Source organism: Leptonotus elevatus, chromosome 16, assembly GCF_054856555.1.
Source record: "Leptonotus elevatus isolate MCC_2025b chromosome 16, RoL_Lele_1.0, whole genome shotgun sequence".
In the NCBI taxonomy this organism is placed as follows: domain Eukaryota; kingdom Metazoa; phylum Chordata; class Actinopteri; order Syngnathiformes; family Syngnathidae; genus Leptonotus; species Leptonotus elevatus.
The window spans coordinates 8,165,892-8,187,375 of NC_141254.1; the positions used below are offsets into that span (position 1 = coordinate 8,165,892).

The 21,484-nt window shown below is 40.6% G+C and overlaps 2 protein-coding genes across 6 annotated transcripts; one reads left to right on the plus strand and one right to left on the minus strand.

The window, feature by feature from the left end:
• On the plus strand, positions 1 to 16,053 carry adgrg4b (adhesion G protein-coupled receptor G4b). Its single transcript, XM_086057999.1, has 33 exons — positions 1 to 139; positions 416 to 475; positions 581 to 671; positions 882 to 1,009; positions 2,018 to 2,255; positions 2,433 to 2,711; positions 3,871 to 3,968; positions 4,058 to 4,119; positions 4,199 to 4,250; positions 4,334 to 4,362; positions 4,434 to 4,588; positions 4,659 to 4,754; positions 5,653 to 5,729; positions 5,815 to 5,882; positions 5,953 to 5,998; positions 6,270 to 6,292; positions 7,173 to 7,306; positions 7,401 to 7,530; positions 8,194 to 8,294; positions 9,467 to 9,671; positions 9,756 to 9,921; positions 10,699 to 10,836; positions 11,589 to 11,714; positions 11,782 to 11,827; positions 11,909 to 12,012; positions 12,119 to 12,240; positions 12,307 to 12,575; positions 13,674 to 13,788; positions 13,857 to 13,935; positions 14,035 to 14,236; positions 14,312 to 14,413; positions 14,488 to 14,652; positions 15,174 to 16,053. The coding sequence occupies exons 3-33, from the start codon at positions 593 to 595 to the stop codon at positions 15,272 to 15,274; spliced, it is 3,735 nt and encodes a 1,244-aa protein (XP_085914125.1). The 5' UTR covers positions 1 to 139; positions 416 to 475; positions 581 to 592; the 3' UTR covers positions 15,275 to 16,053.
• On the minus strand, positions 13,662 to 20,077 carry adad2 (adenosine deaminase domain containing 2). Of its 5 annotated transcripts, XM_086058003.1 has the most exons (12): positions 19,958 to 20,077; positions 19,622 to 19,713; positions 19,366 to 19,545; positions 19,199 to 19,283; positions 18,537 to 18,665; positions 18,299 to 18,437; positions 18,060 to 18,230; positions 16,990 to 17,204; positions 16,674 to 16,908; positions 16,477 to 16,609; positions 16,327 to 16,412; positions 13,662 to 14,648 (listed from the first exon to the last, which is right to left on the minus strand). In XM_086058003.1, exons 2-12 carry the CDS (start codon positions 19,637 to 19,639, stop codon positions 14,633 to 14,635), a joined length of 1,407 nt encoding a protein of 468 aa, XP_085914129.1. In that variant the 5' UTR covers positions 19,640 to 19,713; positions 19,958 to 20,077; the 3' UTR covers positions 13,662 to 14,632. The 5 variants fall into 5 exon arrangements, with proteins under 5 accessions (XP_085914129.1, XP_085914126.1, XP_085914130.1 ...); XM_086058000.1 differs by lacking the exon at positions 13,662 to 14,648 and having other exon boundaries at positions 15,997 to 16,412; XM_086058004.1 differs by lacking the exon at positions 13,662 to 14,648 and having other exon boundaries at positions 15,999 to 16,412; positions 19,627 to 19,713; positions 19,958 to 20,038.
• Positions 20,078 to 21,484: the final 1,407 nt, after the last annotated feature.

Here is a 21,484-nt window from a genome sequence, read left to right on the forward strand (position 1 = left end):
CAATCACAGTGAGTTAGCCAAACTGGCTCTGCTGCCAGCTTTACGTGGTCTCCCTCTAGTGGTATGTTGCTAAATGTTAAAACTGCATCATGTTCCAATGGCTTAAACTTTTTTTTATTTTATTTTTTAATCCAGTACAGTAAGTAGAGTTCAGCTGTATTGAATTATTAAGTGAATACATTTGAATGTCATCTTTTACAACTATCTTTTTTTTGTGTGTAATACATTTTAATTGAATAATTACTTAGGTAGATGTACAGTAACTAAGTGATTGATTTTTATATCACATAAAAGCATATTCTGGTAATGATTGATGTCAACTATAAAGTTTGTGTACAATACGTGTATCGGTTCCTCTTTATCTCTCTGCGTCACCGCTGGCCGACTCTGTCATCCCTGTGCATGCTCAACACAGTCTAATCCACTGGAGTCACAGTAGGAGAACAGCATAGCTTGAAGTAGGAATCGTTAACCGGTAAGTACCAATTTTGTTAGAATGTTCTGTATGTCACCCTGTAATCACTGCCCGTATGTATAAACTTTTTAAATCCACCTCTTCATGGCATTTTTTCCCCCCTAGTTTTCAAATGAAATGACTTTTCAAGCCAAAATATTCAACATGGTGGTTACTCTGAATCTGCTGAGCAATGCTGCCTCTTCAATGATGCAAGGTCTGACATTTTGTTTGATAGTAAACATTTCCTACGCTGGGCTGTAATGCCATATATACGCACGGAAAGGTCATCAAATTGAAGTCGGGCTTAATAAAATCAAATGTCTACATAATATATCAAGTTTGAATAAGAAACACAGCGTGATTAAGTGTTTGTTTAACTTCTTGATGTTAAAATGCACATTGTGTATACTTTATGGTGGTGCAGCGCCTCTGCTCAGCCTGTGGGGCAACGTGGCCCAATTCACTGCCGACTGCACACATTGGAGATTGGAACCTCACGTCTTCATCCCGACCTTGGATCAGTTTACTGTCTGCCTCCACCTCAAGTTCAAGGTCGTTTCCTTATTTAAAAAAAAAAAGAAGAAGAAAAAAGTCCTCCAATATTGTTTTATGGTTTACTTATCATAGATTGATCAGTACAGATGTAGCGTTAGATTTCTATTAATGATGTAAATGTGATACTGTACGGTAGCAGTAGTCAGAGCCGTTGGCTGAAAGTTTGGCCAACTCGGTTTCGGCAGGGTAACAACATGGCGTCCGTTTGGCATGTGACCAGCAGTTGAGCAATTACAGCGCTGCTGAAACCGAGTTGGCCAAACGCTCTCTATCAACGGCTCTGGCAATAGTGCTACGTGGGCTCCCTCTGGTGGTATGCAAAAGAATAAGCAACATTTATGTAAGAATGCTTATTTGTAATCTTTTTATTCATCTATTTTTGTATTTTTTTTTAAATAAAAAGTACCATTCTGATGTATTTAACTTGTATGTACAATACATTTGTATTTGTTTGTTTATTTTTTTCGAGAGTATAAATTAATATAACTTTTGTATAATACATTTTCAAATGAGTCGTTTAAGTACCACAGTATTTAATTTTCCAATATTTTAGTAGTTTTATTATTCAAACTTAAAAAAAAAAATCTTAGTTAGCTATTTAGCTGAAATATATTTGATCAGAAATAATTTCAGGAAGATCATTTTCCTTTCTCACTATCTTTGCTAGCTACTTAGCTAATCATTTTTAGCTAGCTAGGTAGCTAGCTACATAGCCTATGTATCAAAATATAAACACATTTAAATGCTATAGATATTAAAATAATTCATATATTGTCAAACCAAGTTCTACTAACACTTTATTTATTTATTTATTTTAAAGCTAACTATTGTCTAAATCTAATCTATGTTAACTACATTTGTCATATTTATTTTAGGCATTTATGCTATCCACTGAGCCAATCAATTTGAGCTAATTAGCCTCTCTATTGACACATTTCACAAATAAATGCCGTATATATATGCAAACAAAAAATGAATGCAATTTTCTTTCTGATTGACATCAAGGCTCAAGGTAACGGACCATGGAGCGCCTTTGTGTACCACCATCCAGAGGTTCAGTGTACCATTTTAGGTTTGGGTGGCCGGGAGGATGCGGTGGTGGTCTGGTTGCTAGGCAGCGAGTGGTCGACGGCCTCCATTGGCCTCTCTACGGGACAGTGGCACTCGCTATGTCTGACCTGGTCGCACATCCAAGACAGGCCCACGCTGTACGTCAACGGAACCGTGACAGAGCTCAAGGCTGGCGAGTAAAGTTTTTCACGTCACAAAAATCTGCCAATTACAAAATATTTTTTCTCATGAAGGACTGTTGTGTGTAGAATTGGAGGACAAACATGAATGTAATTCATTTGGAAAGGAGGCTGTTAAACAACAAAACGGGTTCACACTGAAAATGTCCTAATGTTGTTTTGTTGCGCAGTTAAGGATCGCATTACCTCTTCCACCTCCCGTTGCGAGATGGCCCCCAACGGGACGCTCATGCTGGGCGCGGCTCACCATCTGGTGGACGGGGCCGTGCGTATCCTTCCGTCCGGCGACTTTTTGGCTAGCTTGTCTCTCTTCCGCCTGTGGGGGCAGCTACGCAGCGGACACAAAGTGAACGAGGTCCGATGCACCGAAGGAGATGTGGTGCACTGGAGCAGGGAGCAGTGGGACACACGCATCTGTGCACCCATACCCGATGCCACACTCACCTGTGGTTGGTACCAAGCACACCAGCACGCTATCATTTTAATATTAGAGACATCCATCCAATTCAAATGTATCCATCCATCCATCTATTTAACATTTGTCCGTCCATCCATCCGTCCATCCAATCCATCCATTTATCCTATTAACATTTATTCATCCATCCATCCATTCATCCAATTAACAATTATCCATCCATCCATTCATCCACTTATCCATCCATCTAACATTTGTGTCTATCCATTGTCCATCCGTCCATCCATCCATCCAATTAACATTTATCCATCCATCCATTTATTTAACATTTGTCCATCCATCCATCCATCCATCCATCCATCTATCCTATTAACATTTGTCCATCCAGCCATCTATTTAACATCTGTCTGTCCATCCATCCATCCATCCATCCATCCAATTAACATATATCCATCCGCCCAGCTATTTAACATTTGTCCATCCATCCGTCCGTCCGTCCAGCCTACATTTGTCAATCCGTGCATCCATCTATCCATCCAACATTTATCTGTCCGTCCGTCCATTCATTAATCCATCCGTCCATGTATTTAACATTTCTCCATCCATCCATCCATCCGTCATCCAGCATTGGTCCATTCATCCTTCCATCCATCCATCTATTTAGCAGTTGTCCGTCCGTCCATCCATCTGTTCCTCCATCCATCATCCATCCATCCTTTGATCTTTTTAATGTCTACTCCGCCTCCATCTATTTACCATCATCCCTCTATCTCCCCAGCTACTTCCCCATCCAATTTCTATCCATTCCCCGATCAATAATTCCACATCCATCTGTTTGCCCATCTGTCTATCCAAACATCCTGAATTAAATCAAATCGATGACATTAAAACCACGCGAACTGCTTTACAGCCTCCTCAGTGTTTTTTTTGTATATGTCATCGATCGCCTGGTTAAATCTTGACTCGACTTCTAATCATGTCAGTTGAGCAATTATAGAAAGTCGTGTAATCAATGACAGACTGATCACTTATTATTAGCTGTCATATTGTACATTGGCTTCAGTCTGTTTAGTACCACAACCCAGGACCCCTCGCACCCGAAGCGAGAATCATACCTCTAGACCAACGAGCCACGCTCAAGTTTGGAAGATTGTTATTCAGATGCCAAACTCTCACTAAAACTTGCTTTGCAGAGTGGTCCATTTACAAGGTGAGCCTGAAGTTCAGCATCATTCGCAATGACAGCAACAACACGGAGCACTACACCGCCAGAGACATCGCACACCAATGGGTATAAGTAGAATACGTGCATCACATTGGACGGTGCAGGACATTTTGTAATCCGAATAATGTCAAAAAGCACATTTGTGTCCGTTTCAGCTCCGAGCTGTGTTGCCTTCAACCATCTATTTAAACCACGTGTCCGTGTTAGAAGCAAGCAGGTGGGACAACATTTGCACTTTTGAATGTATCCGACCATTAAATGTCATCTGAACATTAGTTTGACACTATTTTGATCAGCTCTAGTGCAGAAGATGATAACACGATGAATGCGTCGGGTGGAGACAAGCTGGTGAGTAATCAATGGCTACTGGAATACACAGCATGTCAATCACACCTTGTACCAAGTGTTTGAATGTGTCCTTTATCCCGCAGGTGCGCCGGGGCTCCTCCAATATTAACAGGTGCGAGACATTTGACATCAGTCTAAACAGAAAGTAATAAATCCTAAAAGTTGACGTGTGTTGTTGCATAGTTTTGCCGGGCTGGCGTACGTGAACGTCATCCCCAGCGCGGACGTGGCGGTGGTGCAGAACATGATTCAACCCAAACTGGGCCCCCCCTACACGGAGCCCAGTGGTCTGGTCCAGGTGCAGGTTGACAAAGCCAGCATACAAACCATGCCTGTTGGTAGGAAAGCAGTTAGGGGTCTTACTTGTTACCATGACAACAGACGCTAAATTGTCTTCTGCGCTTTTAGACAGTTTCCCCTTCAATTCAACGTCGCCCGCCGTCACCACAACGCGTCCTCCTGTCACGACATCAATGCTTGCTTCTAACTCCCCCAACATCACGGGTCAGTGCTTCATCACGATGAAGTAGGCCTATATTCATCTTTGGACAACTTGATACAAAATATTTACATATTCTCACAAGATTTTTCTACATTTGCTAAGACTTCATTTGGGTTTCTTTCCTCCTTAAAATATAGGATTTTCTATAAAATATATAGACGATCTCTAATGTCTAGAATATTTTTCTAAATAAAATTAAGATTTTAGTAGGATTTTTCTCCAATTTTATCAATAAACTCGCAACACTAGTAGATTTAAAAAAACTTTTTTTACAAAGTATTTAATTTTAGTAGGATTTTTTATAAATAAAATAGATACTGTAGATGTATAAAGATGTCACAACTTTTGTAGGATATATCCAGTATTGTAATATTTGATTGATGATCTTTCTAGAAAATAAATAGCCGATCTCTAATGTCTAAAAGATTTTTCAATTTTTTTTTTAGATTTTAGTAGGATTTTCCTCCAATTTTATCTAAACTCACAACACTAGTAGATTTTTTATTTTTTTTAATTTTTTTACAAAGTATTACATTTTAGTAGGATTTTTTTATATATAAAATGTCACAACTTTTGTAGGATATATCCAGTATTGTAATATTTGATTGATGATCTTTCTAGAAAATATATAGCCGGTCTCTAATGTCTAAAAACACTACACAACACTAGTAGATGTTATTAATTTTTTTTTACAAAGTATTTAATTTTAGTAGGATTTTTTTTAATTTATAAAATAGATACTATAGATGTATAAAGATGTCACAACTTTTGTAGGATATATCAAGTATTTTAATATTTGATTGATGATCTCTCAAGATTTCACTAGGATTATATATATATATATATATATATATATATATATATATGATATGTATTGAGTTTAATTTTTCATACATTCAGAGCTGTACTATGAGGTGCGGGCCATCGTGTCCATAACGGGAGAATGTGACGACACCCAGCACCTTCTCAGCACATGGGTGAGCGCCCTTTCCGAATTGACGCTCGATTAGCTTTGCCTGGATGAAATCTTCACGTCACGCGAGGTTCTCTGGTTCTTCGCAGCTCAACGACATTATGTCTGAACACATGATGCTGGTGCTCGGCCTCCAGCTGCTCCCCAAAGATCTCAGGTATGCTCACATGCTTCCGTTCACACCAAAAAATCAGCCACCAAGTTCACGCTCTTAATGTTCCCCGCAGACGTAAAGGCGCCCTCGCGCATTTGAACTTGTCTGCTTCTGATGGGGTAAGATAACATTCCTTAATAGTGGCTGATACTAGACTACTCATATGAAGTTATTCATGTCAATAATGTGTTTTTTATGGATGTTGAATTTAATAACTGTATTCAGAGTTAGTTTCTGGTATGCGCAAAATATGCGGCTGCACTCGGTGGCATTTCTGACAAGGTAGTGACACGTAAAAAAAAAAACTGTTTGATTCAATGTTGTATGCACTGTTGCATGTTGAATGGCCGCTTTTCCACCTATGTCAATATTTTCTTCTCCCCCCCCCAGGTGTCTACAAACTCTGTGTCCAGGTACACATGTTGGAGCTGATGTTAATTTAATTTTTGACAATTATACCACATTTTTGTTTTGGTAGATTTTGCTCAAAATTAATTGATTTCACAATACTTTATTTTATACAAAATACAAATTTTAACCTCATTATATATTAAATTAAATGTGGGCACCCTAAAAAATTAGCAGGATTTTATACAAAGTAGATAGAATGAGTCTTAGGTGGGAATTTGTACAAATAAATATTGTAGAAGTTTAGAAGGACTTTCTATAAAATGAATAGCCCGATTTGTGATATTATAGCAATATTTTGTCCAAAATGAACTGCAACAGTGATAGTCTACATTAAAACTTTGATGTTCTCACAAATATTATAGTGGGATTTTTTTCCTACAAAATCTATCTCACAAGAAATTAGTGGGGTGGGATTTTTACACAATAAATGTATTTTATTAGTTTTATTTATTTTGTTTTATTTTTTACAAAATAGATGTAGTTTGGAGTTTGTACACAATTAATTAATGTTATTACAGAATTTTACAAGGATATTTATTAGTAGGATTTTTCTTTGCAAAATGAATATTGTAGCTGTTATCCATCCAAGTGGAAAAACTATAATAGTAGGATTTACTGCAAAATATACGGATACTCTCACAAGAATTTAGTAGGATTTTAACACAATCTATGGAGTTAAAAAATGTTTTGTTTAATCTATATTATGATGAGACTTTGGAGGGATTTTGTAAAACAACCAAATTAACACATGCAAAATTTTAGGAGGATTTTAGTAGCATTTTCTACAAAATAGATATGAGACTAGTGGGATTTTGTACTAACTGACAACATTTCCTTCGGTTTTTTTTCTTTCCAACTGAATAGATTTTGTCTTCTCTGCAGAGAGAATGTAATCTTCCAGGTTCAGGTGATGTCATCTCAAAAAACGGAAGCGCTTATACGAGACCTGCTCCTGACGCCATATGTCCAAGATCCCGTCTCCATAGAAACCCAGGATGTACAAATAAGTCGCATACGTAAGCAAGCAGATGTCAAAGGTTGAACGGTTGAAGAAGGATGCCATTGCTTGACTTGGTCTTTTTTCTTCTTCTTATGTTTGACTGACGTCAGTGGATGTGATGTGTGAAGCGGTGAGTCAGCAAACAAGAAAAGGCCTCTTTGAGTGGCCCGTCACACCAGGGGGGAAAAACAGCACTCAGCCGTGCCCCAAAAACACCAAGCGCTACGCCACCAGACATTGGTGAGAAGCACATACATCAATGAAAAATAATTCAAGTAGGAATCGTTCCCACCCCCAAGAAAAAAATCTGACATGATTTTAGTAGGATTTTATACAAAATACAAAAGCACTTGTGATTTTGTCAGGATTTCTACTTTCGACCTCACTGGAACGACAGCGAAATGATGACAAAATATAGCATGACTAGAGCACGTTTTGTGCATTGTGTTAAAGTGCAGACCTTTATGTATGATTTCATACCAAATTCTCATGAGAACAAACTCCAAAGAAAATGTACTTGCTGCCCGTGTGAAACTCGAAGCGGCTCATTAAATTATCTTATGTCAACACGAAAGCTTCAATAAATGTGCGCTTGTGAGTTGTGATGACTTCCGTTGGTACATATTGACATGGCCGCTTCGCTCTGCATGTTGACTTGGTTCATGCAGTAAAAACATTCATCAGAAGCTTCGTACCGTGTGCGTCTCACACGGTTCTTAGTATTTCTGAACAAGATAATAAAATGAGTACACAGTGTATGGAGCCTTTAAAGCTCAATGGAAAAATCTCAACTTGTTTTTTTATTCAAGTTTATTCATTCATTTTTGTTGTGGGAGGTGAACTTGGGAAGCCTCCAAAGCACCTTATAGTGATATGAATGGACTCCTCAATGTGTTTGTTTAGTAAGCTGAGCCTGAGCACCGGATGGGTGGCCCCAAACCTACAAGAGTGCCATCTAGTGGTGGAAACCATCCCTGATCTGGACCAGGTGGACGTCACTCCCGGTCTGTCACGATACTAATCTCAATCTTGGTATGGGGCTCCGGGTGGCGGAGTGGTTACCGTCACTTGCCTTCGGTGCAGGTTGGCGTGAGTTTGCTTCCCGCCTGGTAGACCATATATATGTGTGTGAGTTCACCAAAAAAACTCGAATCTTGGGTTGGGTGACTGGGTCATATTAATGAATGAACCAGAATCAGAATGCCTTTTCCCTTTATTGTCATTGCACATAAATAAATATATAAATACAACGAAATTAGAAATGGAGGTGGCAAATCCAAGTCCACAAAGTGAAACTCCTGCCACAGTTTGGCTTTAGCCCCAGGTGCTAGCTAGCTAGCTAGCTCCCCGGATGCTTGTTTATCCGCTACGAGGGGCTAAAGCCAAACTGTGGCAGGGTTTATGTTATCCAAACACCAACATTAAAAACCTTAAAACATTCTTCTCACAGACTACACACAAACATAAAATTAATCACAAAATTCGGTTGAATAATGTGAATGGAGTAAGTGATGAAGAATAAATTAGAAAATGGGGTAAGGTTTGAAGAATCAAGTAGAGATCCGACTAATAATCATCCTAAAAGTGAAAGGAATGAGTTGAATGTTTTGAATGTCACTTTGAAATGATTTAGATGTGTAATGTTGAATGAATGTGAAATAGTAGGGTACAAAATAGGGTAAGTAAAGCATGAATTTTGGAACTAAAAAATATGAAAGAGCTCATGGCGTGAATTGGTGGAACATATTGAAGTTGGAATAAAGTAAATCAGATGAAAAATGTAGAAGTAAATGTGAAATTTTGAATCTTCCATTAAGAATAAATGGGGAAAAATAGAGTACAAAATCAGGAATTGTGGGTAAGGCGTGAATATTTGGAATAAGAAAAATACAACCTAGAGTAGCGGGAATTTTTGGAATATGTTAAAATTGGAATGACGAGAATCGGATGAATTATGTGGAAGATAGATGCCGAAAAAGTGGGAAGTTTGAAGTATAGGAATAACATATGTGTGAAGGCCACAGCCTTCACACAATAAAGGCACCCATTAGTTAAAATGCTTCTTATGGCTGTATGAAAGAGTCACTGCACTCGGGGAAAAAACGTTCTCGAGTGCAGTGCCTCTTTTAAACAGCCATAACCTGCATGGCCTATCATGTGGATATTTGATTTCCAGAGAACGCCTTGGACGTAATGGAGATGATCGAAAGTTTACTGAGCAACCGCTCCGAGCTCAAACATCCGGAGATGGTGACGGTGCTGGGCAAGCTGAAGGACGTTGTGGACGTCAGGATGATGACCGCTGACTTGGGACAAGCTCTCGTCGATACCATCTCCGACATCCTGGAATTTCGCAGCTACTTCTTGCCCTTCACCAACACGTAACGCGGAACAAGAAGCATTTAAAGAATGGAGACTTTTTTTCTTTTCTTTTTATCGAAATTCATCCGTGTGCTGACCTCCAGGATTGTGAACATCACAGAAGCGGTGGGAGACTGCATGGTGGGATTCCAGGATTCGTCCACTGTGGTGGCTCCGGCCGTAGCAGTCTCGATGGTGGACGTGGTTCCCGGGCACTTTGCCGGTTTGACTTTTGGAGTGTCATTTCACGGGGCCGGCTCAAAACCTGAGGTTGGCTCTGACACAAATGATCACAAGCACTCAATAAATTGTTGGCCAGTAAAGTAGGGTACACAAAGTATGCAAGTATTTAAATAGTTAACATAATTTGTGTTTGGAAAAAATCTTTTTTGCAGGGATTTTGCATAAAATCGATATAGTTTAGGGTGTCAAACATACGGGTCACGGGCCAGAAACGGTCCATCAGGGGGTCCAATCTGGCCCGTGAGGTCAGAACACAAAAAGCAGTTAAATTAACCGTTGTTGCTAATTTTGTCCACCGATGACCACTTCAATGACTGAAACTTGGCTGATGCAAACATTTTGCGCTCATTTTTGTCAAGAAATTTCAGATGACTCTACAATGATATCATAATAAATGGGAATACTTTCACAATGTACTTTTATTTCCACACACAATTTTCCACCTAGCATTACCTATAGCTTATTAGACCCCAGACATGCTGTTCCGGCCAAATTTGGGTGAAAGTGGCCCCTGAATTAAACTGAATTTGTCATCTCGGGTTCGACAAATTATGCCATAAACACCAGCAACATGTTTCGACTCCCAACCCAAAGCTTGTGTACTCTGCTTTACATTCAGCGTAAGCTACATTCTGTTCTTTTCAAAAGGACTTGTTCGGACCACGTTACACATCGTGTCCCCAACAAATCTCAATTTGACAGTCCAGGAGCTCCCGGCCAGGCAGCATGTGAGCTGTACAGATGGGTGGCCATTAAAACGTCCACTGTAGGAATGTCAGCCACCTGTTTGTCTTCCTGTTTCAGATTTTACTCAACAAGGTCCCTCTGAGAGACACAGTGGCTTTCATAGCTTTACCCTCCATCCTGCAGCGCAGCTTCACACGCAGCCAGAGCCCGTCGAGGGTCCAGTTTCAGTTCTATGGCATTCCGGAGCTCTTCAAGGTAGTGTTAATTTCGTCAACGAAAACACAACAAAAATCATTTCGGCAACACACATTTTTCACCGGACTTAAACTGGGCTAGACTATAGACTAAAACCCTCATTAATAAACAATAAGTGAGACTAAATCAGAATGCATTTTCGTCAACTAAAAACTGGACTAAAATCTATGGACATTTTAGTTCATGAACAAAAACGAGGCAAAAATGATATGATTTTGTAAAATGTTGTCTCTGCTAATCCGTCACTGTGACACTGTCATTGTCTAATGCTGGCTAATTTACTAGCTCAGAGCATGGAGCCAGAGTAGCCACTTGTTGGTATAATGTAATTGTGTGTGAAATTGTTTGTTGTTGTTTTTTTTAATCAAAAACATATAAGAAAATTTTATGTGAAATGGTTTTAGATCCAAAATGTTCAACATAATCTGCTTATAAAAAATACAGGGGTTAAATGATTGTCCTGACTAAAGCTAGACTAAAACGTTGAGTTTTTGTTGACTAAAACCAGACCAATAAAATTACATTTTCTTGAACTACAAATAAAGACTAAAATGCTAGATTTATAGTCGACTAAAAATGGACTAAATACAAATGGGATGAGGTTGACAAACTATAACGAAAACTAAGCGTGAAAGCGTGATTGAAACTGGACTAAAACTGAGACTAAATAAAAAAAATGGCGGAGCAAATTAACACTACTTCAAGGTAGTGCATGTCCTTGTGTGACACACACAAATTGGGTTGATTTCCAGACTCAGCAGAAGGATCAGATCCTCAACAGCTTTGTGGTGTCCGCCAGCGTCAGCAAGTGCACCTCCCCCATCCAGGACCTCCAAGAAGACGTCCGAGTCACGCTCCGTCATCTCCGACCCAAACGCGTACGAGCGCAATCGTTATCGCGGCAAATGCGTGAATGATGCTTGAATGCCCTTGAATGTATTTCAGCCCCATATGGACACGCGGTGTGTGTATTGGAACTTCAATGAGAACGGTAAGCAGTCAACACTCAAAAATGGACTCGCTTCCATTTTGTTGTGATTTTCGGGTGTGTGCGTTCGTGCGTGTGTGCCAGACGGACACGGCGGCTGGGACCCTCGCGGCTGCAGGGAACACAACAGCAGCGTCAACTTCACCACGTGTCTGTGTGATCATCTCACACACTTTGGAGTTCTTCTGGTCAGCACATTTTAAAGTCTTCAGTGAACATAACATTTTGGCATGTGGGGATGCCAAAAATCTTTTTTTTTATGGAAGAACGTCCCGTATGTGTTTTGATGTCCAGGATGTCTCCAGGGCTCCTGTGGATGAAGCTAATGCGCATGTGCTGACAGTCATCACTTATGTTGGCTGTGGAGTTTCCTCACTCTTTTTGGGGATCACCGTCCTCACTTACACGGCTTTTGAGTAAGACTCCAAAACGTACCAACAACGAAGGCTGCTTGTCATGTGGCCGTCTTCCTTTCCCTTCAGGAAGCTGCGTGGAGATTACCCGTCACAGATCCTCATCAACCTCTCCGTGGCCTTGCTGGGTCTCAACTTGGCCTTCCTGCTGGACTCGTGGCTCTCCTTGTGGGGCGTGGAAGGCCTTTGCGTGGCCGCCGCCGCCACGCTGCATTACTTCCTCCTGGCGTCCTTCACATGGATGGGACTTCAGGGCCTCAACATGTACTTCGCCCTCGTCAAGGTCTTCAACGTCTACGTGCCGGCGTACATACTCAAGTTTTGTGCACTGGGATGGGGTGAGTCTGTCATACTGTACATACATACAAATTCAACTTGTATCTCAAGGCATGGAAACAGACAAACTTAGGGGTGTCAAAATTAGTGTTAATTTTGAGTTAATTTAAAATTCCTTTAACGCTAGTACTAATTATTTTAACGTGCGATTAATGACCGCTCCTTACTTGGAAAACCTGTACTGGGGGAATTCCAGTCGCAACGCAGCAGACACGTCCATTTGAAAATTTAGCAGTAATAAATTTAATAATAATGCATATATTTGTGTAGACTGGGGTCAAGTTGTATTTTACAAATTAAAAAATGTGCAGAATTTCACAAGTTACTTCATGTTAAAGATAGCTCTTAATATGAAAAGAAAAATGCTGTCACCAAGGTCTTACAAATGCAATTATGCCATCTAGTGGCAGAAAAATGAATTCAACACAAATCACACTCGTTTTTTACAGTACAGTACATCTTTTTCATTTTAACTAAATGTTATGAATTATTATGAAATTACTGCATCAATGACTTAAAGATGCAGCCATATTTCTATTAGTTTAACATTTTTTTTCAGTTTTATGTTAACAAGAGTGCGAAAACTTTAAGAAAATATTTTGTTGTGCATTTTATTGTACATTTAGAACTGATATAAAACTGAGTTAACTATTGAAGTCATGCAATTAATTACGATTAAAAAATTCACCAGACACCTGTCTGTGTGTATATATATATATATATATATATATATACCAGAAAAAATTTAAAAATTATTTTTTTACAATACAAAAAATTATATAACTAATCAATTATTTAATACTAGTGATGCATTATCTTGAATATATATTTACTCATGACACAAACAATTCTATTTATACATTCTATAGTTTATACAGGTATTTTTCAAAAATATGAAATAAAGTAAGTATTTTGTGTATAATATTTAATTGAAACTACAACAAATAAAATGAAACTATTTACAATTATTTTGTGAAAACATTTGTCCCCATAGTGATGGAGCATTAAAAAAAACATACTCACTGATCACTTTGTTTAAATGTCATCATAATAATAATAATAATTTTCCAAACTGATGGACTGTGTTTATTCACTTACAGGAATTCCGCTGGCAATTTGTGTGTTGCTGCTGATTGTGAAGCGAGACGCTTACGGCAGTCACCTCTACGCTGACGCTCGGAGCAGCCTGGAGCCACTCGACAACACTAACAACTTGTATGTGCAATTCTGTGATGTGGCCAAATCCAAATTTCCACGGACTATATTCCTGTTTCCGTGTCCAGCTGCTGGTTGCAGGATGACGTGACGTTCTACGTGTCTGTGGTGGCCTACGCCTTGCTGGTGTTTCTCTTTAATATCGCTGTAAGCTCAAATTCAAACTATTGAATCAACTTTAAAATAATTTAAAATGACGCCGACACAATTGAATCATTTCCCAAATTCTGCTTTTGCTTCTGTCAGGTTTTTGTGGTGGTTCTGATCCAGATTCGCCACATGCGTGCCAAAAGTCCCGCTGTGACCCGCGGGGGACTGACGCACGACCTGAAGGGGGTCGCCACTCTGACTTTGTTACTCGGACTCACCTGGACCAGCGGATTCTTTACCTGGGGGCCGGCCCGGCTGGTCCTGCTCTACATTTTCTCTATACTCAACACCTTTCAAGGTCGAATGAAAGTACTGAATGAAAGGTCCTGTTCAGTCTGATGAGCCCGTCTACTGAATGTTGTTGTTCTTCCAGGGATTTTCATCTTTCTCTTCCACTGTCTGATGAAGGAGAATGTCCGAAGACAGTGGCGTATCCACCTGTGCGTTGGCAAATTACGCCTCGAGGATAACTCTGGTACACTCGTCTCTTGCAGGAATTCCGACAGTAGACTCGCTAGAGACACTGACGTGGGTCTCGTTGTTGTGTAGATTGGAGCCAAACGGCGTCCGTCGCCGCTCCCGCCAGACCGGGATCGTGCCCCCTAAACGCCGGCATGCCGTCGGTGCGCTCTGTAGAGTCCAATTCCACTGAAAGCACGTCGGCGTCCTCGAAGTCCAGCCGCAGGGCCTCGTCCTACAAGAGGTCTGACCTGGGTCAGTGCAAAAACAGCACCACTCACTTGTCAAAGGCACCTTTGGGACTAGCATAGAAAACTGCATTTTTCACCGTTCCGTCTAAATCAGTGGTTCTTAACCTGGGTTTGATCGAATTTGTGCTGCAGAGAATTTGGTGCGCTCAGTAGTTGACTTGTGGCTGTCGTGATGGCACGTTGTGTGATTTAAAAAAAAATATTGTAAAACTATGTCGAGCAAAAGAAAGTGGTCCGACAAATATGTGCAATATGAATTCACATGCACAAGGGAACGTATGGTGTTCCACAGGGTTCAAGTGTGGGGCCTCTGCCGTTTTCATTAATTTGCTGCCCCTGGGTTCCACCTGAAGAAAACAGCGGTGGTTGTTTTCAAGTGCTCTCCAAGTATTGATTGGAGTGATGAGAGTCATTCGACAGGATCTATTTTTGTTGTCTACTTGTTGATTTTCCAGGATAAAAACTCTTGGTGGAGGCCTGTGCCTTTGTTCTTGATGAGATGGTTCATGATGATCCCTCCCACAGGTATTTTGGTCAAGTCGCTGGTTTTCCCCCGTGCCCAGTCAACCTATCCAGCGACTCAGCTGAATCCCCTCGCGAGGTCGGTGACCCCCACATCTGGTTAGAGGAGCCCACACCAGACGTCCAACACTCAGCCCGGCGTGATCAACACCAGACACGGAAATTAGCTGTTGCTTGTTCTCGGTAATGGTCTCATGCAGTTATTGTTCTTTGTTTCCGCAAAGTACCACAAAAAAGCCTGTAATTATGAAGACATGAGCATCAGGATGAGGGAGGAGTTTGTTGCTAGGCAACTAGTGAGAAGCCATTGTGCCAAAGAAACTTAAAAAAACAGTTGTAATGGAAATGCTCAATTTTACATTGAATTAAATTGCTTTTTACTATATTTATAACTTCATCTCTCACTCGCGTTCAGTGTGCAATCAACATTTTGCCATTATAGTGGTACCTTGACTTATGAGCTTAATTTGTTCTGTGGCCATACTTGTAACTCAAAAATCATCTTTAGACAAGAGTTTTTAATCGTGAAAGTCTGATACTTCATAAATACATGATTAAATGTCATGCTTCAATTATCTATGGCGTTTTTCATATGTACTGACATTAAACTAGCAGCCACTTGTAAGGAGGTTATGTGGTTTGGTTAAATCCATGTGTAATTTTTTGGGGATTGACATTCGGTTTGAGTCTTCAACTGGGAGTGGCAAACGAAGTAGCTGCACTTTTACACTTGTAAAGTTCCCTGCTGCCATCTAGTTGTGGTGTGTCTTAAGCTCATTCGTGTACAATTTTTGCTTGCAAAGCAAAGCAAAAAAACAAAAAACAACCAACATAGGTTGGAGCACTTGTAAGTCAACATACCACAGGTAGCGTACTTTTTTTTTTTTTTTTAATAACTAGTACATCTTTGCTGTAACTTCTTTTCAATGTCTGTACAATAAATTGTATGTTTTTTCACACCACTTTTATTGAGATGTTGAACCGTTTCTTTGCAACCAAAAGCACATTGCACGGGAACGCTGTGTTGACCGTGAAACAGATTGCAACTTTAAGAACAAACCTTAATATATTTCCCCCCAAAACAAAACGTAAAGGCCTAATGCAGATAAACAAAACATGCAGGAGGTCTGCTCAGGCGCTAAAGAAGTCTACCAACTTTTTGGAATTCCAGGGGCCGCAGTGGTTGCTGAGGAAGTGCTGCTTGACGAGCTCCTTGACTGTCTGGTAGACGCCCGCCTCCACCTGATGCGCGCACACACAAACATGAACACACGCATCCACATAAAGAGCTCAGCTTGAAACTCACCTTGATGTGATGGTAACTGGGCAGATCCAAAAAGTAGTCTTGTCCACCCAGCTGAGCCGCTTTACAGAAGTAACTGTGGAGCGCTTTCTTGCACAGCCTGCTGGAGAAGTCGGGCCCGCTCATGGACGGAGAACTGCAAGACCACAAGCGCTTGTGTTCCTTCACAAATTTGTCTCAGGTGAGACGACGTCACTTACGTGTGGTCAAGGAAGCCTTTGCTGCCGTCCACCACTTCGATGTCTTGATCTCCGAGGCACCAGTTGAGGCTGAGGACGTTGTGCTGAGGCGACACCTTGACGGGCTGAACCTCTTCGCAGCACAGAAATTGGGTGCGATATTTCTTGTAGAACGGCGGCAGAATGTCCTCCCAGCCGTCGCCCAGACACTCATTGGTGATGTCCGACAAGCGGCTGGCGTACAGCTTCTGGCCTCCTGCAAGCACACACACATGACCATTTCAAAACTTAACCCCAAAATAGACTTGATGATCACATATCAGCGCGACGTCATTACCGAGCACCATGCTTGTGATGTAAAGCGGCTGGATGAAGTGGCTGAGCAGAGCGCCCTGCACGCCTACGAAGGTCCACAGGCACAGCTTGTCGGTGGCCGAAATGCAGCACACTTTGGACGCCCAGTGACTCGGCCTGAGGTGGGTGGCGGGCATCAGTAAACTCTTGGCGTGATACTGCAACTTTACGGGGTATCGAGTGTTGTAGGCGGAGCCCCTTGAGACGGCAACAAACGGGGAGATGTTACTCATTTGCTTCCATTGTCTGAAACTACGACGGCGTATTAGGGCCACGTTAAGATATATATTTTTTTTTCCCCAGAGGGGGGTAATATTCCCAGAAAACACACACACACACACACACACACACATTTGCGACTTTATAAAGTGGCAAATTTGCGAGAAAACCCCCCCCTCAGAAACTTACGACAAACACGCGTAGCTATAGTCTAATGTGAAGCTTCGTTGGTGGTTAATGGAACGGTTTATAAAATAAAAAGGCAGGATGGAGATAAGATTTCTTAATTTAAACTTTACTCGTCATACACGGCAGCGAGAGCGACAACACTTCCTGATCTCCTATCAGCTGACTAACACGAACCAATCAGAAGCTAGCATGTTTTAGGTAAATGCAAGTGAATGACGGGGAACAGAATTCGACACATCAACTTAGCTGCTTGTACAAAAAAACAAAATGAATAATAATTCTGGAAACATAAATGTACAAGTAAACATACAATTTATCAAATTAACTTAAATGCTTGATCCTCAGGGTGTGGACCTTCGCAAAGCGATGAGTCTTTGTCACTGGCAGTACCCAACGCTTCAAAGTGCAAATGCTTAACATATATATAATTACTATATCCTTATTTGAAAACCTAACCGAAAAGTATTGGCACAAACATCCGTGTATTTCTCATAAGTTTCTGAGTTTTTTGTTGTTGTAAATCTGCAACTTTATAGTCGCAAATTTGCGAGTTTTCCCCCCTCAGAATATTGCCCCCCGTCTAAAAATAAATAAAAATTTTATATGTGGCCCTAATATGCTCTCGTATGGAACACATGGTCGCACCTCATGTAAAAGTCTTTGGCGGCTCCTTCAGGACATTGATTTGTGTAAAGGTGCAAGCTGATCTCTGCTTTGAGCCGAAGCTGCGGCTCGCCTGCGTTACCCTCAAATATGCACGCCTCCTTGGACTGGGGGTCGGCGTTAAAGAAGAGCAGAAGCTGTTTGTAGAGGAACCTGAAGACAAAGACGACAAATGTCGCATCATGTGCAGTGAAGGTGGCGTTTGGTTTTTGCCGGCGCACCTCAGGAGGGCCCGCCTGGCAATGACCATGGCGTGACAGTCGTGCACCATGGTCCCGTTGAAGCAAAGCCAACTGGTGCAGCAGGAGCGGCCAGTTCCCAACGCCACCACCTGGTAGTAATTGAACGATGTCTCTGACACTTTTTTTTTTACAAAGAAGCACACAAAAGTATTGTAAACTTCATTTGTTATAGTTAATCATAAAGTTGTTTTTAAAATGTACAAAAAGTGAAACATACTTCTCACGAGGACAAAAGCCGCCATGTGGCTCTTGCAGTCGCGGAAATTGGGACACATCTTCAGGAGGCTGTCAAATTTGTTGCTGCTTATTGCCGCCATGTGTATTTTGTGGAAGTCTGTGTCCCAAACTAAACCACAGGATGTAGGAACGATCATTGGCCACAATATTAGGTACAGCAACACAATCTCATACAGAAATTCTGCCTATATAGATGCATGATACTCAGTTTCGATTCACTGATAGAGGGAGATTCAATTGATAAGATTGCAATTTTTTTCATGAACACAGGACTCTGGTTCTGCAAGTGGTGCCAATGCAAAAAAAAAAAAAAAAAAAAAAGAGCAAAGTGAGATTGTTATTGTCATATATACTAGCTCTCAACAGGAAAAAAAACAAACATATTTCAGTATGATGCAGCTTCTCTAGGCAATGAGTTTTGAACAGGCGCTGAACCTGAATCTGGCGAGGCCGAAAGAGAAGGAGTTGCTTCAATCTCAGTGGAATCCTAAAGTTCAGCAGTATTAGCTTCACACACAGAACACAGAGTGTGACTATTAATTTAAAAAAAATTACAAATCAGGATCTGAGGCCTATCCAGATAAATGTCTGCATTAACAGGAAACAACCAGTTTGACAACTAGTCGAAGTGAATATATTAACCTTCTTCTTCCGAGTCCAGGGGCTGCTCAACAGTGAGGTCTTCGCCAGAAAGATTGAAGAAAGCAGTCTCGTCTGGGACCTCATCCTGAAAGAATTACGACATAGAAAAATGACAGAGAACTTAAAGGAGGATTTTTAAAAAGTACGTGTATTTTTCTCTAATTTACCTCAACTCCAAAGAAGTAATCAGAATCAAGAACATTGGCATTTATGGGGGTGGACGTCATTGTCATTGGATGTGTTCCAGCTTCTTCAGTCACATGTTCGTCATCTCTACAGTGCATGCCAAGTAAAAACTTCACTTGGTAACGTGACAACTTTATGGCCCATAGTCCGTCGGCAAATATCTGCGTTATAATGGGACTATCTTACCACATGACATAGACAATGAGTTAATTGACGAGTTATCTCACAAATTTGTACCTTACCCTTCAGGATCATCAAAATGCAAAAAGGTGCTTTTGCAGTTCGAGCTGGCGTCTCTCCTCGGACTGCGTGCTACTTTACTCATCTTGCTGTTGTGAAGGTAAAAACCAAACAAAAACAAAACACACATTTATGTATATTTTCAGCTCAATACCCGTTGTTAACAAACTAGCAAAGTTCCGAAATTAATCTTAATTCAACCAGATTTTCTTGGCGACCATGATCAGAAATCTACTGTTCTAATTCTTTTGATTTCAGCAACGCACTTGTCTTAGTCAAATTTAATTAAATATTGTAAACAATGCAGCAAATAGTAATTAATGTACCACTCACCAAATAAAGTTTGTCGTCTTTTATTCACAACACACGGCGCTAATTAGTTAACAACAAAGAAAAAGGAAGACGGGAAGTTAATTGTCCACCTGCAAGTAAACATCTCCCTGATTGGCTCGTCTCCAGGGACCAATCAGACAGTGCCTTACAGAAAGAAAGATACTTACAGAGTTAAACGCTCGTTATTATTATTATTATTTTTAAAGTAGATTCATGGAGTCCAATCATCCGTATAGGGTTTATTAACTAAAAAGTGACGTTTTTTCCCTTTCCAAATGCGGAATCAGATATAGTGCTTTAGTAAATAACTTGTTGCTGTTGTATGTGTCCGTAGAACTCGTGAACTCTGGCGCCATCTTGTGTACTCTCACTAGTTTTCTTTACAAACAAAATGGCTACCGGAGGAACAGTAAGTAGACGAGCAGTGCCAGTGCCAGTACATTTCAAAAACATTTCCTTTTACATTTTCTCTTATTTTCTTTACAGATTTTTGTTGGTCTGAATGTGCATTTACAATAAATGCCCTCTGTTTATTGTTTTGTTTAGTGCAGTGGTGTCCTAACTCGGTCCTCGAGGGCCAGTAGTCCTGCATGTTTTGGATGTTTCTCTTCTCCAACATAGCTGTAACATCAGGAACACTCGTCAAATATTTTGGAGTTTATTCTGCCGCTCAAGATGGTGCAAAGCCTCTGCCTTACTTGACTTTACGTATAAATTGCCTATACAGTTAATAAAGGATGTATAGTCTGAGAATCTAAACTGAGACTTGAACCCACAACCCCAGAATTGTGAGTCAGACATGCTCACCATGCTACGTTTGCGAACAAATAACAAATCAAATCTGTATGGATGCTCCACTGAGTTGAGATGAAATGAAAAGGTGCCACTTGTCATGTTTTATGTATAGATGTAGTAAATGAGCAAATCATACAGAATGGTTTGTGGAGTTCTATGAATATCCAATTGTGAGGATGAATCCTTCACACATGAACAAACACACATGCCGCCTAAACGAGAGGCCTTTTTTTTGCACTGGTGATATGTTCCCTTGATCATTGTGAAATTCAACACTATTTCTTTTCTGCTCACCTCAAGAGAGCCAAATGAGGCTTTCAAGTGTGTGCGTGTGTACATATGTGTGCGAAATCACTCTGCTGAGGCACAATGGAAAACTTTCTCAGTGTCGTCCTCGCCTTCTCCTCTCTCTCTGTCGTTTCTATTTTCTACCCCCTTGCCTCCTTTCCCCCTGCCTTTCTGTCTTATGATTTCACACCCACACAGTCTCCTAGGGACTCGCAGATTTCACACTTTTATTTCGTAAATGAAAAAGAAAAAAAAAATCAAGTGGTGAGGGCACAGGGGACAGCTCCGTTTTTTGTCGCAGCTTTTTGTGTTGGAAGATGACATCGGGAAAAGTGTGAGAGTGTTTTTATTCAACATATGTTGTGTGTGAGAGAGGCATGCGTGAAAGTAAACACCGCTAGCGTGATGAGCATTTTCTACGACAATTGACAGACAAATCACAGA